General features: G+C 38.0%; 1 protein-coding gene across 6 annotated transcripts in view; it reads right to left on the bottom strand.

Moving 5' to 3' along the window:
* The window catches only part of GAS2 (growth arrest specific 2), a 102,729-nt gene that overhangs the window by 72,490 nt on the left and 17,482 nt on the right, over window positions 1-12,757 (bottom strand). For all 6 annotated transcript variants that reach the window (XM_075425309.1, XM_075425310.1, XM_075425312.1 and 3 more), the window contains exon 3: window positions 11,688-11,812. In XM_075425309.1, coding sequence (XP_075281424.1) covers window positions 11,688-11,812 — 125 coding nt within the window. The remainder of the gene's footprint in view (window positions 1-11,687; window positions 11,813-12,757) is intronic.

Here is a 12,757-nt window from a genome sequence, read left to right as displayed (position 1 = left end):
ACCTCTGGCTTTCAGAGCTTACATTTAGATGGGATTTTTAAAATTGACATTTCATAATGGGTTTCTTCGACAATATGTGATTGGGGCAATGGGGCAATAATGGGGCAATTCTCACAAGCGCTCTTTCAGAGGACAATTACAGCTTATCTTCGATACGTGACCATGAGCTTTGCCTCATCACAACCACAGAAGCCAGAGCTGAATTAACATAGAGTTAGTTGAAGAAGCTGAAGAATCCTAGTTTCTGAATTTCCCTTATTTATATTGTAATTTAATGAGAAAAATAGGATTGTATTTTAGTAAGTTGTTTGTCGCTATTTCATTGTCACACAGCAGTACCTGTCAATGAACACGGCAACTACATGCATAAGCAGCAATTTTTCCATGAGATATAAACTTGTCAAATTTGAGTGGATTTTCACAGGACACATTGCAAAAAGCATCTTATTAACCGACGATCATGTCTTATCAAACGTCACATTCTTGAAAGTGATCTGATACTCTCTAAATAAAGTTAAATATGAAAAATATTACATTTTGGCAAAAACAACTCATTTTAGTCTCAGAAATTTCAAAATCACTTTTTCCCCTTAATCATTCCAGAAGAACCCAAGCTAAGGACAACGCTTAGAAAATTTCAGTCAGAATAGCTGAAGTCCATCAAAACACATAATAGGTTCTAAAATTTCCTATCGAAAGATGTTTCCATACTCTCGCTTACAGTGTAGTGTAATATAGTTCAAATAACCAATATATGTCTTTGATCTATGAAATTATAGTGGATAACCTTTCACTGGCAGTCTGAATAACAAATGTAAGAAGCCATTCAAATTCCTTGATGCAATAATTGTAACGCTGGGTATACTGCTGTATTACAGTCATGCCTCTTCTTCCTTTTCCTCCTCCTGTTTTTCCCCTCAATGATCAATCTCACACTTGGTGAGCTTTTGAAGTGTGAGGCGGGGTGGGGGGTTCCCAGCCCTTTCTGTAAGATTAGTTCCAAATGATGTTTTACCTAACATGAGCCAAGTGTCAAGGAAGACTGTGATAAAGATCTATGCAGTCTAAAGGAAGACAGAATGTTTTCAGATGCTTTATCTGTTCGCTTTTTAGATTTCCAGATGTTTAACAAAGATACAACTTTTATGGAGATGATGGAAACATTCAGAAAGAATTTCACATGTAGCTCACTGTGGGTAAGCCTGATTCTCCAAAGCCGTGTATGTTAATTTTTAAGAAAAATTGCATCTTTGCCTTTATGATAAAGAATCTGATTTTCTGCGAGTTTTCCAATTAGAAACCACAAGGAAACTGCCAGAGCCCTGGGAATTCTAAGCTGGCATAGAATTTAAAAACGTCCATGATTTGAAAAACATGCTGGAATGTTAACCTATACAGCCAAATTTCCAAACCAGCCTTAAATCAGCCTCTAAAGCTGCGAACAAAGCTCTACTGTATACTTGAAGCATTTGGGGCCAACTTACATATACAAGCCCAAATGGGAATACATGCTTATTTAGATAAACTAATTAGATATAATTATGATATTTATAAATTGGTGTCTGTGCCTGAAGGTGACTTCTCTTTTCTCCTTCTGCATTGGAGTCATCACTTATGGATGTACATTCACTATTCCCACTGTTTCAGAAGTTTTGGCTCATTATTGTAAGTTCAAGACTTACTATTGGTAAGTGGACTAAAATCTGTAGTTCTTTCTTATTCATTATTCCCTAAAAACTACTAATGTTAAGTTTGACCTAAGAATTTCACAATGAAGCTGAAGTTATTTGGTCTAAATTATATTTTCGCAAGGTTTTAAAAATATATGCTAATTTCCATCCACGTCCCTAATCTTACATTTCTGTTTCAGACTATTCTTAATAGTTTAAATAAAAAGACCCATAGAAATATCTGGTACAAAGGTTTTTACAGTTTGCTTTAAAGACTTAACAAGATAAATAATAGGTCTATTACAATGCATTTCAGGTATAAGGCAAATCTAGCAAATCTAAAAATGGCTGTTTATATATTTCTCTTGGAGAATATGGCATCCCTATTTGGAATACCTGGACTGAAGTAATGGTAAAAATGTTATGAAAATTTCCAGTTTTAATACAAAATTTTATGAAGTGTCTAAGTATTAGTATCCCACACAAAAGCAATGCTAATTAAAAAAACCTAAGAAGTCTTCTAGTTAAATGATACTATATAGAAATCAAAGTTTGGTTCTCCTCTTGACCTGATTTGCAGCCTGAATCACTAGGATATTTTCCAAAGCAGGATCTAACAGGCAGTTAACTGTTTAAATATGCTTTGCTTTTTCCGTGACAACTACCTTGAGATGCAAATTCTGATTATTTCTGCAATGTCAAACAGGAGCGGAGGGAGGGGTATGCAGGAGAATCCTCAGTTCACTGACAAGAACAAGGCCTGTTCACACAGAGATTAAATGTGCTCCAGCCAAATGAGGGAACAAACTATGCTTTCCCAAGGACGAGAAGTATCAGCAAGAAGAACGATCTGGAGAAAGATAATGTCTCAGTGCTCCTTCCAGGATCGCGTAGCTCTGTTGCCAACACAGCGCATGGCTTCAAGTGCATCTAAAAGCTTATAAAAAGTTCTTCAACGTGTTCACCTGGAAGGTGCTAAGCAGACAACCACAGAATATCCAAACTTTTTTCAGAAATCTCCTTTTGTGGTCTGGTGAGAAACAGAACTCTATCCTACCATGCAAACCTCCGACAAGCAGAAAAGCCTTAGAAAAGCATATAGGCTTTGTCCATATGACCTGTTGCAGGCAAATCTTACAGTATCGGCAAGAAACCTGGTAGCAATCCAGTTGAACAAGAGCTCAGCAAGCCATCGACATGTCTGAGAAAGGTACAAGGAATTCTCTAACAAACAGCTTTACAGTCTTGTGGAAATGATTCTTTCCAGATGGATTAGCACTTGTGAGTCATTTCACAAGATTATTATTTTCCTCTTATATCCACACTAGTCTGCCACTATAAAGATTAATACACAAAAAGACAATGCTCTGCCTTTTTTTTTTTCTCTCAAGTCACTGAGGGCCATATCTATACTATATATGATTAGAAATTGGCTCCACAAGCTTTTACAGCAAAACAAGTCTCCAGAAGAGTGCTAGTGTGCAGACAAGCCAATTTCTGCCCCAGACCACAAAGAATCTGTTCATAGCCTAACCACATTCACACAATTCTCGGCTAGAGACTCAGATTTATAACTTACAGAATTCACCTGAATACAGTTCTGCTGTAGCCGAGGACTCTACACTGGGCAGACAGGCGCAAGGCACCAAGCTTACAGAATACTGTGTTTGCTAGGAATCCATCCCATCTACAGGGCACAGTTCTCTGCCCTAGTGAGGCCCCATCTGCAGTACTGTGTCCAGTTCTGGGCTCCCCACTTCAAGAAAGATGAGGAGCTACTGGAGAGAGTCCAGCGGAGGGCTACAAGGATGGTGAGGGGACTGGAGCATCTCTCCTATGAGGAAAGGCTGAGGAAGCTGGTCTTGTTCAGCCTGAAGAAGAGAAGGCTGAGAGGGGACCCGATAAATGCTTATAAATATCTTAAGGGTGGATGTCAGGAGGATGGGGCCAGATTCTTTCCAGTGGTGCCCAGCAACAGGACAAGAGGCAATGGGCACAAACTGAAGCAGAGGAAGTTCCGTCTGAACATGAGGAAGAACTTCTCTCTGAGGGTGACAGAGCCCTGGCACAGGCTGCCCAGGGAGGCTATGGATTCTCCTTCTCTGGAGATATTCAAGACCCGCCTGGACAAGGTCCTGTGCAGCCTGCTGTAAGGTGACCCTGCTTTGGCAGGGCGGTTGGACTAGATGACCCACAGAGGTCCCTTCCAACCCCTAACATTCTGTGATTCCGTTATAACCTTGAGAAATCGAAGCCTACAGTAAAAATAAAATCACTATGTTGATCCAATCAGAATTTCAGCTTGGCCATCCAGGGTCTAAGAAGAGCAAGACCCACATACTTCAAAGGAAGATGCTTCAAATGAACATACTTCAAAGCAGACAAAGATAGAAGAGACTGTCCAAAGAGAAAATGTATTCTTAACCCTTTCCATTTGAACTTGAACACACCTTCAGGCATGAAAATTTATACCCTTTCCAAATTAAAAAAAAAAAAAAACAAAACAAAACATTGAAGCAATTCTCTCTACTGTATCTATGGATGTTCTCATAGCAATCACACATATCTGATTCTGTTTAGGAATCTGTTAATCTTATTCTTAATTGAGAATACTTTGATGCAGTAAGTTCAAAAAGTCTTATCATATTTCAGAAAGTCCAAAGGAAGTTATAATTTTACTGATTTTCATTGCACAGCACCTCAATCATTTGTCAAGAGAAAGACTTACTTAGGGCATGACATTTTCCACTTGAAGAAGAAAAATAAATTATCTGATTTGGCCTATTTTTTGTATTTTAATATCCTGAATAATTTTAATGCACACTCACTTTTTGACAGCTCTAGTAAGGGAGGCTCAAAGAGCTTTGGTGTTGATTTTATAAACTATAATATCTAGCCCAAAGAATTTTTTACCAGCTTATTCATTTTTAAGAGCCCTTCAAAAACACTGTGGTCTTCACTACTTTATTGAGGTTTAGCTAGATCTTAAACCACCTACTGAGTCTTTGAATTATGCCAAGCACAGCCTGCCTCCGGTCCACCAGCCAAGCTAGCTGCCTTGGGAAATTATTAAATATTTTTCTAGTTCTCTTCCTGGCTCAGTATTTGATCAGTTTTGGTGAAAATATACTAACATGACCTATTATACCTTGTACAATTTGTCACAGGTGTATGGTCTTCTGTAAACAAAAATAACAATTCCGCCTTACAATATGTGTCTCACCTTGTCCAAGACTTGAACGGATCCTCCTGGATTATTTACAAATGACATTACAGTAGTATATTCATTTGTCATTTAACCTACGTGACAATATACCAATACAAGGACACATAAGGTCTTCTAAACCCAAATTTCCTCATTTCTAAACTGCTGTCAGACACTTTGCTTTCCTTGATGATGCATGCCTCGGACTCAGAGGTATTTCTTACTTCTCGTGAACCTCCAGGATTCTGTTCATTACTCCATTCACATAATTCCCTTTACAAAAAGGGGTGATTGAAAAGATAGAACAAGCTTAAACATATCTTTTGTTCCTATAAACTGTTAGAGAAATCCCAGAGCTGTTACTCATTCCCAGCTCTCACTGGTTTGGGAGATGAGTCAAATCCTAAACCATTGGTCCAGATTCTCTACTTTAGGAATATTAGGTTTACCACATTTGCTTGTGGCCCTGTTGTGGAGCAGACACAAAACTCTTTGAAGCAGTAAATTAACAAGCAAAGGTCTGTCTTCCCTACATGTTTAGAGAACCCTAAGTTTCCATGCTTCTTGTAAAGGAGCAGAGTCAAATGTCAATTTGTTTTCATAATGGGAACAATCTAATACTAATTATAGCTCACCAAATGGGGTAGCAGTACTGTCTGAAACAAGAAGAGCTCAAAGCACATTATAACATTCACAAATCAAGCCACTATTGTACAGTGACCTGTATTCACAGGTTACAGGTGTGGAAGATTAAAGCACAGAGATGTATTCTTCTAAAAGCAAACAACAAGCTTACAGCTGAGATGAGAAATTAACTTGGCCTCCAGTTTACAATCTTGCTCTTTTGCTGCCAGCCCCTTCTTTCAATATTCACAGAATTTAAGTCAATTCCCTGGCTTTTCAAGCCATTTAGTTTACAGAATTCTGCCTCTACTTCCACCGAAATGCATAACTCTCTCTGGAAAAATAAACATCTTGAAATTCAAAACAAACTGTGAGTTTTCAGTTGTGAAACTGCTAAATTGTTTCACCTATGAGATCCAACTTCAATATTAGAGCTTAATTAAGGGCACAAAACTTCCATCCCAAATCTTGGTTTAGATCTCTTAATTGTAACTCTCAAAATGCATAATGCCACTCTCAGAGTGCTCTCATTAGGTCAAAATCTCACCTTACGCAAACCTGCACGACTCCGAGAAGCCAATGCTGTCAGAGTGATCTACACCCGCCGGGTGTCAGATTCGCTAAGTATATTTCCCAGGAGCAAATTTAAGCTTTGGATATGGAACAACTGCAAAATACACCTCAGATACTAGGACTATGGGTAAGACGTGGACAGAATCTCTTCATATTAGGAAATACATGAACATGTGTGTACAGAAATTATGGTTTTCATAGACAGTTTCAATGGAAGGGCACATGCACATCCAAGCACAAAATTTACGCGCCGTTTTCTACACAACAGCTTTGTTTCAGTGCACGTTCAGGTTCATCTCATTCAATCAACTCCCATTGGAAGAATAAAATTACTTGTATATCTGAATTAAACATTCTAGGACTTAAGAAATATTGCACCTGGATTTATTTTGTATGTATTTCTATTTCTTTTATAGGCCAAATCAAATCTAGGTCCTGGCTTCCTGAAAATGAGACTGAATTTTTATATTCAGATTCATTATTCAAGAGTATTTCTAAGAGAGATTTCAGATGAGATTTATCTGATCAACCTCTGAGAAACCAGAGAAAAAGGATGATTCAGCTTCAACCTATTTTCATTCATTTGCCATGAAAACATTGTTTTCAGTCGAATGTTCATGAATATATAGGCAGCTTCAAGGTGGTGGGCAGACTATTATGCCCTGCTTATTAAAATAGTGATAACTTTTAACACAATTTATTTATGTTTATTTTAAAATCTTAATTAATGAGCTTACTAAATTAAGCGCAAGCAAATGTGGGCTTTGTGCATACTGCACATGCCTTGATGCTTTGCATTTGTTTGTACAGCTGTGAAATTCTCAAATTAAGTATCTGTCAGGAAAAGTGAAATACTGCCAGGAGAGCATGCAGATGAAATCCAAGCCAATGGGAGAAAATTACAAAATGGCATCCTGTGACATGAATCACTTTTACGGAATAACTCCTGCTATAATCATAAGTCTGTAGTTTCTAGACAGTAGATCATTAGCAGCAGCTTAGGTAGCTCTAGCAACTTACTACCATAAAAATCCTCAGTATTTATTAAGATTGATATCAGTCATCTCCTTGTTATTTTATAAATGTACATTATTGGATTTATTTATGACTGTAAAATCTCCAACAAGGGGAAAAAATGACTTCTTTGGAAATATATCACACAGTCACAACAGTCTAATACTGCCCTCCCTGTTTAAAATCTCCATTTCCATTTAAAACTCAAAGTTTTGTCTGTCTGAAGTAAAGGATTAGATACAACATGAAAATTTTTAGAATCATCGGGCTTTGAAGCATGATTTAGCTGCGTAACAATGAAGAACATTGTCTTCCAAGATTTGCAAAAGAACCTAGCACCTAACAGCCTTTGAAATGAACAATTGTTAAATGTTTCATCTTTAGAAACTGAAATGCTTTTAAGAACTCATTACTAAATGACTAACAAATCACATACCAAAGCTAGGGAGCTAGAGTCGTGGAGGAGGCATTCAGAGTATCTACTGGGATACACATTACTCCCCTGGATAACAGATACCAAAGCAGGTTGTGATTCAGGTGTTATTTTTAGCTGCAGGGATTCAGTCCTAAAGAAGCATCTTTGTATAGAACAAGTACAAATTTAATTTTAAATCATTTCTTTGAAGTTTGACCCTTGTGAAAGGACAGACTTTCCCATATCCGTCTGCACAACCAGCAAGGTATGCAGCCCCAAGAACCAATAAGGCACAGAACATAGCAGCTTCCCTACTGGGTCAGCCAAAGGTTCATCCAACACAGACTGGCCATAAGTAAGTAGCTGGGGAAAACCAAGAGCGTAGCAAATGCTGCATCTCGCAACACTTTCTCAAGCTCCAACCATTTCCAGCTATGGGGACTTCCTCCTCTAGATGGGGTATCTGTGTGTTCAGCCTTCCAAAAGATCTCTCCTCCATTACCTTATTCGGTGTTTTCTTGAACTCAGCTAAACTTCTACATCCGTTGGCAAGAAATTTCCAACCGATTCATAAACAAGGACCCCCTTTTGTTTGTTTGGCTCCTACTAGCTTCATTCCATGTCCCACAGTTTTTGCATCAAAAAGAGTGAATATCTACTGTGCCATTCCTGATTTTGCCCCCATGCTGCCTCTTTCCACCCTGAAGAATCCTAACCTACTCAGCCACTCATAAAAAGCTGCTCCATTGATCTCCTTCACACATAAAAAGTTACGCCTTCATTGCCTTCCTCCAACTCTTAAGGAAAGCAGACTTTACATTTACATTGCACACCTTTTAATCTCTTTTTCAGTCTCTTAAAGTTGTATTCCCAAGCCATATCACCAATAGTTTCCCAGCTCTTTTGAAAATGTCCCCAGTGCCCCAAAGTGTCTCCACATGACACAAAAAGGAATGGTTTATAGTATCAATACTACCATCTTCCTTCCAGATTTGAAAAACTCAGTATTTTGGGAGGCTCGGCCTTTTTGGTTTATGCTTTCCTGATTTATTCCACGCTCTGAAAGGCTGATGCTCACCTAGGGGGTCCCTGAAAGCTGAATAACATTCAGTCCTCCCTAAGAAGAAAGTAACCAATAGAGTTCTGTTAAAAAACAAACTGCAAAACTGACAGTGACTAGAAACTCATTGCACAGGCAGTTAACCCAGAAGCAATAGGATTTAACCTCTGCCATTCTGTAGGGTATTGCAATATGAACTTAAGGAATTATGGCAAAAAAACTGATGAGTCAGGTATGTAATGTTAGTTTTTAATGTCTTTTTACATGTGTTGCTATAGCAGCGAAACTGGCCAGACATCCCCGAAGAGCTGCAAAAGCAAATTCATCATCAGTAGTACATATCAAGCAGAACAGGATACATCATCTTCCTCTAAGACAAAGCTGAACCCAAAGTATTTTATGGAGTTTTGCCATTTAGGAAGTAGCTCCCATACAAGGAAAAACTTCACTTATGAAAACAGACCAAATCTTGAAGCTTGTAGAGGGACTTAGTAAGATTTCCCGTCCCCCTCCATTATCTACAACCTTACCCTGTCTTATCCTGTCTCTCTCACTCTGCTGCAACCTGGTGCTGCCTGCAAGCTGATCCTCCTGGCAGCCACTCACTTTATATCAGTCTGCTTCTATCTAAAAAGAATTAAAAGTTACATGTGTGGACAGGAAAGCATATTACCCATTTTGATAGAGGCTGGACTCTATAGAAATCAGCAGCTTCTTCGAGCTGCCAGCGAAGTCAGCAGGGCACCTGGGTGAAAGACCATAAAGTTTCCTTTTTCCTGTGGACTGAGATATGGCCAAATGGCTTCAAAATGCCACATGTATTATTAACAGAGTGCATAATAATGGTTCAGGGAAGGATTGTGGAATTCTTACCATGCTAAATTTCATATGGTATAATCTTCTTATAAAAGTTTCCCTGGCACCACAAGCCAGATTTTCCAATGTATAGACTAGACCTATTGCCTGGGACTGCTACACAGGGAGCTGCAATCTGAAAGGATACATAGCTCCCTAATAGCCTACAATGACACAAATCTATTACTCTCCCTTTTCTCTGAATTCTTACTATACCAAGTATGAAATACTATACATTGAGAAAATAGCAGTGGAGCAGAATTTTTTCCTTTTAATTGCATTGCCTGTTATACCAGTTTGACAAAAGACCAACAAATCTAAGTAATTACAACATATGGGATTATAAATGTCTAATTGGCTTCTAATGTAACAGGTTCAAAAAATGAGTATCAGCTAATACAGTCAGGAAGGCCATATTCTCAGCCGAGGAAGTTAATACGAGAAAGGAGGTCTACTTCTTTTCAGTGACAAAACACAGAATTACCAAACATTGGTAGATTTCTGGGTTATCTTTCCAAATGGCAGCTCACTCCAGATACATCACCAAAGTCTGACGATACAAAAAACCCTAAAACACACACAAGCATCCAAACAAAAAGCCACCAAAAACCCTGAGAAGCAGTAGTTAGATATCTAGTAAAAATGTATTAATTTATGAACGTTCACTAGAATTTTGTAGTTGTTGATGAATTTATGACTATTATTTTCCTGAGAATTTTATATTAAATAGGCATGGTTTTCTGAGATGTCAGTCTGCAAAAAAGATTCTTTGCAGTTTGTGATTTAACAGATCTTCCAGTATGTCAGCTGGGGAAGATATGAGAAGGGAATGTTTTAGAACTCTGTAGCCAAGTTTACCTTTTGGGTATTCACTAAAGCTTTTAGTATTTTTTGTCAATAACAGGTACCTTTGTTTGTTTTAAGGGAAACAAACAAACAAACAAGTAAACCTTCTTTCTGCCTTGCTAGTTCCTAGAGTCAACAAAAAAGGCTGCCATAAGTGTTTTCTCAGCTTGGGATCTACCATGACACTAACAGGCCACCACTTAGGTGAAGACAAGTTGGACCATATTATAAAGGGGAACTCAGAAGTCATGCAGTAATTTGACTAACCAAACCCTGATTACAATTTCAAATATAAGTTCCAGCTGTCTTTTCCTCCTCTGTGGAGGAACGTTTCCTTCCTTCTCTGCTTTACTTCTTATCTTTATTCCCAGCTATCTCTTCCCTTTTCTTTAGGAACAAAAATCCCACAAAGCAAGCAAACAACACCCCCCTGCACCCCCCCAATTCACAGAAGGTTAGAAATAATAAATAAAGCCTGCCTTAGTCCAGACAATTTCTTCTGCAACCACAATTATGAGCTAAGAACCAAGAAAAACAACTTATGCAGCTGCAGTTGACACAAGGCTGTCAGTTTTCAGAACTGCTGATAAAATTTATGCTGCGCCCTAATTTCTGCCACAGACCAGTTATGAAAACGTAAAGAATAGAAGACGCATTATGTGATTTCTGCTCTTGCGTTCTTTTTTACCTGCTGTGTATTTGCCTGTTTTAACTTTCAGGGAAGATGTATGTGAATTCAGCAAGAAAAATAAAAACAGTTTTGGAGTAAATGCATTAATATAAACATCAACCATTTAATTTAACATATTCCAGAAAGAAGCTTGCTGCACTCTAATTTCTGCCAGTAAGATTACTCTGTGAAAACCATTTAAATTACAGGGAGGCTGTGGTCAAGCAAGGTCTTAACTTGATCTTTGCCAAGCTCTTCAGTATCTTCTGAAGGTTCACATTTTCCACATCTTCCTTGCACCTCTTTACTGGATCTCTTCGAGTACACCAACAGGACCTTCAAACTCAAGGCACCAAAACTAACTATAGAATTTTATTATTGGCCTCCCTAGAGCTGTTTATAGAGGAAAAGACACCTCCCACAGCTACTTAATATTCCCCTTGCAAATAAATACAACAGTCACATTTTGTCTATCAGCTACCATACCACACTGCTAGATCTTGTTCTATGTCTTACCTTCCACATGCTACAAGGCATTTTTTGAGTAACAACTTCTCACAGTAACCTTAATAACTACACAAGAAGTACTACTTCCCACAATTTTATATTGTAATTTTTCTGCACAGAGCAATTACCTTCCTGTCCATTTGCAGAACCCTCCACAAATGAAATCTCTTACCTGCCCAAAAAGTTCAGTACCAAAACAGATACCTCAGATACTGATAATACATACTAGAACATTTACTGACACTTACTTTGCCAGGCTTGTTTGCATCAAAGCTGTTTTCTTTAAATTTCTCCTGCAGGGTCTCAGCTAACCGACAAAGCAAGGCACCATTATCCAATTTCTCCATAAAGGTTTCTGCTGTTATTTCTCTACCTGAACAGCAAACAGAAAGTTAACATGGCAAAAAGTGTGCAATTGTGTAGACTGCATTTGCGTAAAAAGAGAACTCAATAGAAATCTTGACAACAATTTTAAATATGCTTTAACTGGAAAACTTGCATTGCTCTGAATATTTACTGAACAACTTCAATGCTACTTTACTAGTAGACATACAGCAAATTATTAAAAAATAACATGCTTTCTTTGGGAAGGCAGGTGCTATTTGTAAAATCATTCTAGTGTATCCGACTCCCCATATCTCATTTTTACTTATGAAATTCCAGTGCTTTTAACATAGTGTTTTAAAAGACATAGTACAGCAGGGAAATGTTTTACACCAGTGTGCATGGGTATCTATAGCGTAAGACTAGCTAACCTTACTGCAGCCTATTTTGTAACAGAAGTAGAAAACCATATCAAGAAAGAAAGGAGTGTGTTTTTGTAAAAGTATTTTAAGACTTGATTCTGCAAGGTGACAAAAGACTCCAGTGACTGCAATGCTCCTTTGAAGAGCTTTTTCTTTAAAAGGGGACATTAAAAAAGGGGGGAGAGTGAAATTTTATGTTATGTATCTACTTGCCACACAAATTAAAAATTTTCACCCAAAGAACAACACCAAAATAGTCCAATTTCATAATATAGCAAGGATTATGCTGCTAGATGACACTGTACTTCAGCTGCCACAGATTGTCCCCCCTGGCTACAGCAGAGCAGATGACCTTCCATTTACATCCTCCTGGCAGAGGATAGCACAGGAGTCCCACTATGAGATGGGCATTCTGACCAGGTGGCACAGGCCAGAAGAGAAAGGAATCATTTATCACCCTAAAATAAATTTCCACCATCTTAACATAATTTCCAGGTAAAAATATTCCTATTTCTTATTGAAGGTTTTCCATTTTCACATTTCTACTGGAAAATTTGCCTTCTTTTTGGACA

Source organism: Opisthocomus hoazin, chromosome 7 (assembly GCF_030867145.1).
Source record: "Opisthocomus hoazin isolate bOpiHoa1 chromosome 7, bOpiHoa1.hap1, whole genome shotgun sequence".
In the NCBI taxonomy this organism is placed as follows: domain Eukaryota; kingdom Metazoa; phylum Chordata; class Aves; order Opisthocomiformes; family Opisthocomidae; genus Opisthocomus; species Opisthocomus hoazin.
Note: the sequence above shows the minus strand (reverse complement) of the source record. Positions and strands in the feature narration are given on the sequence as shown.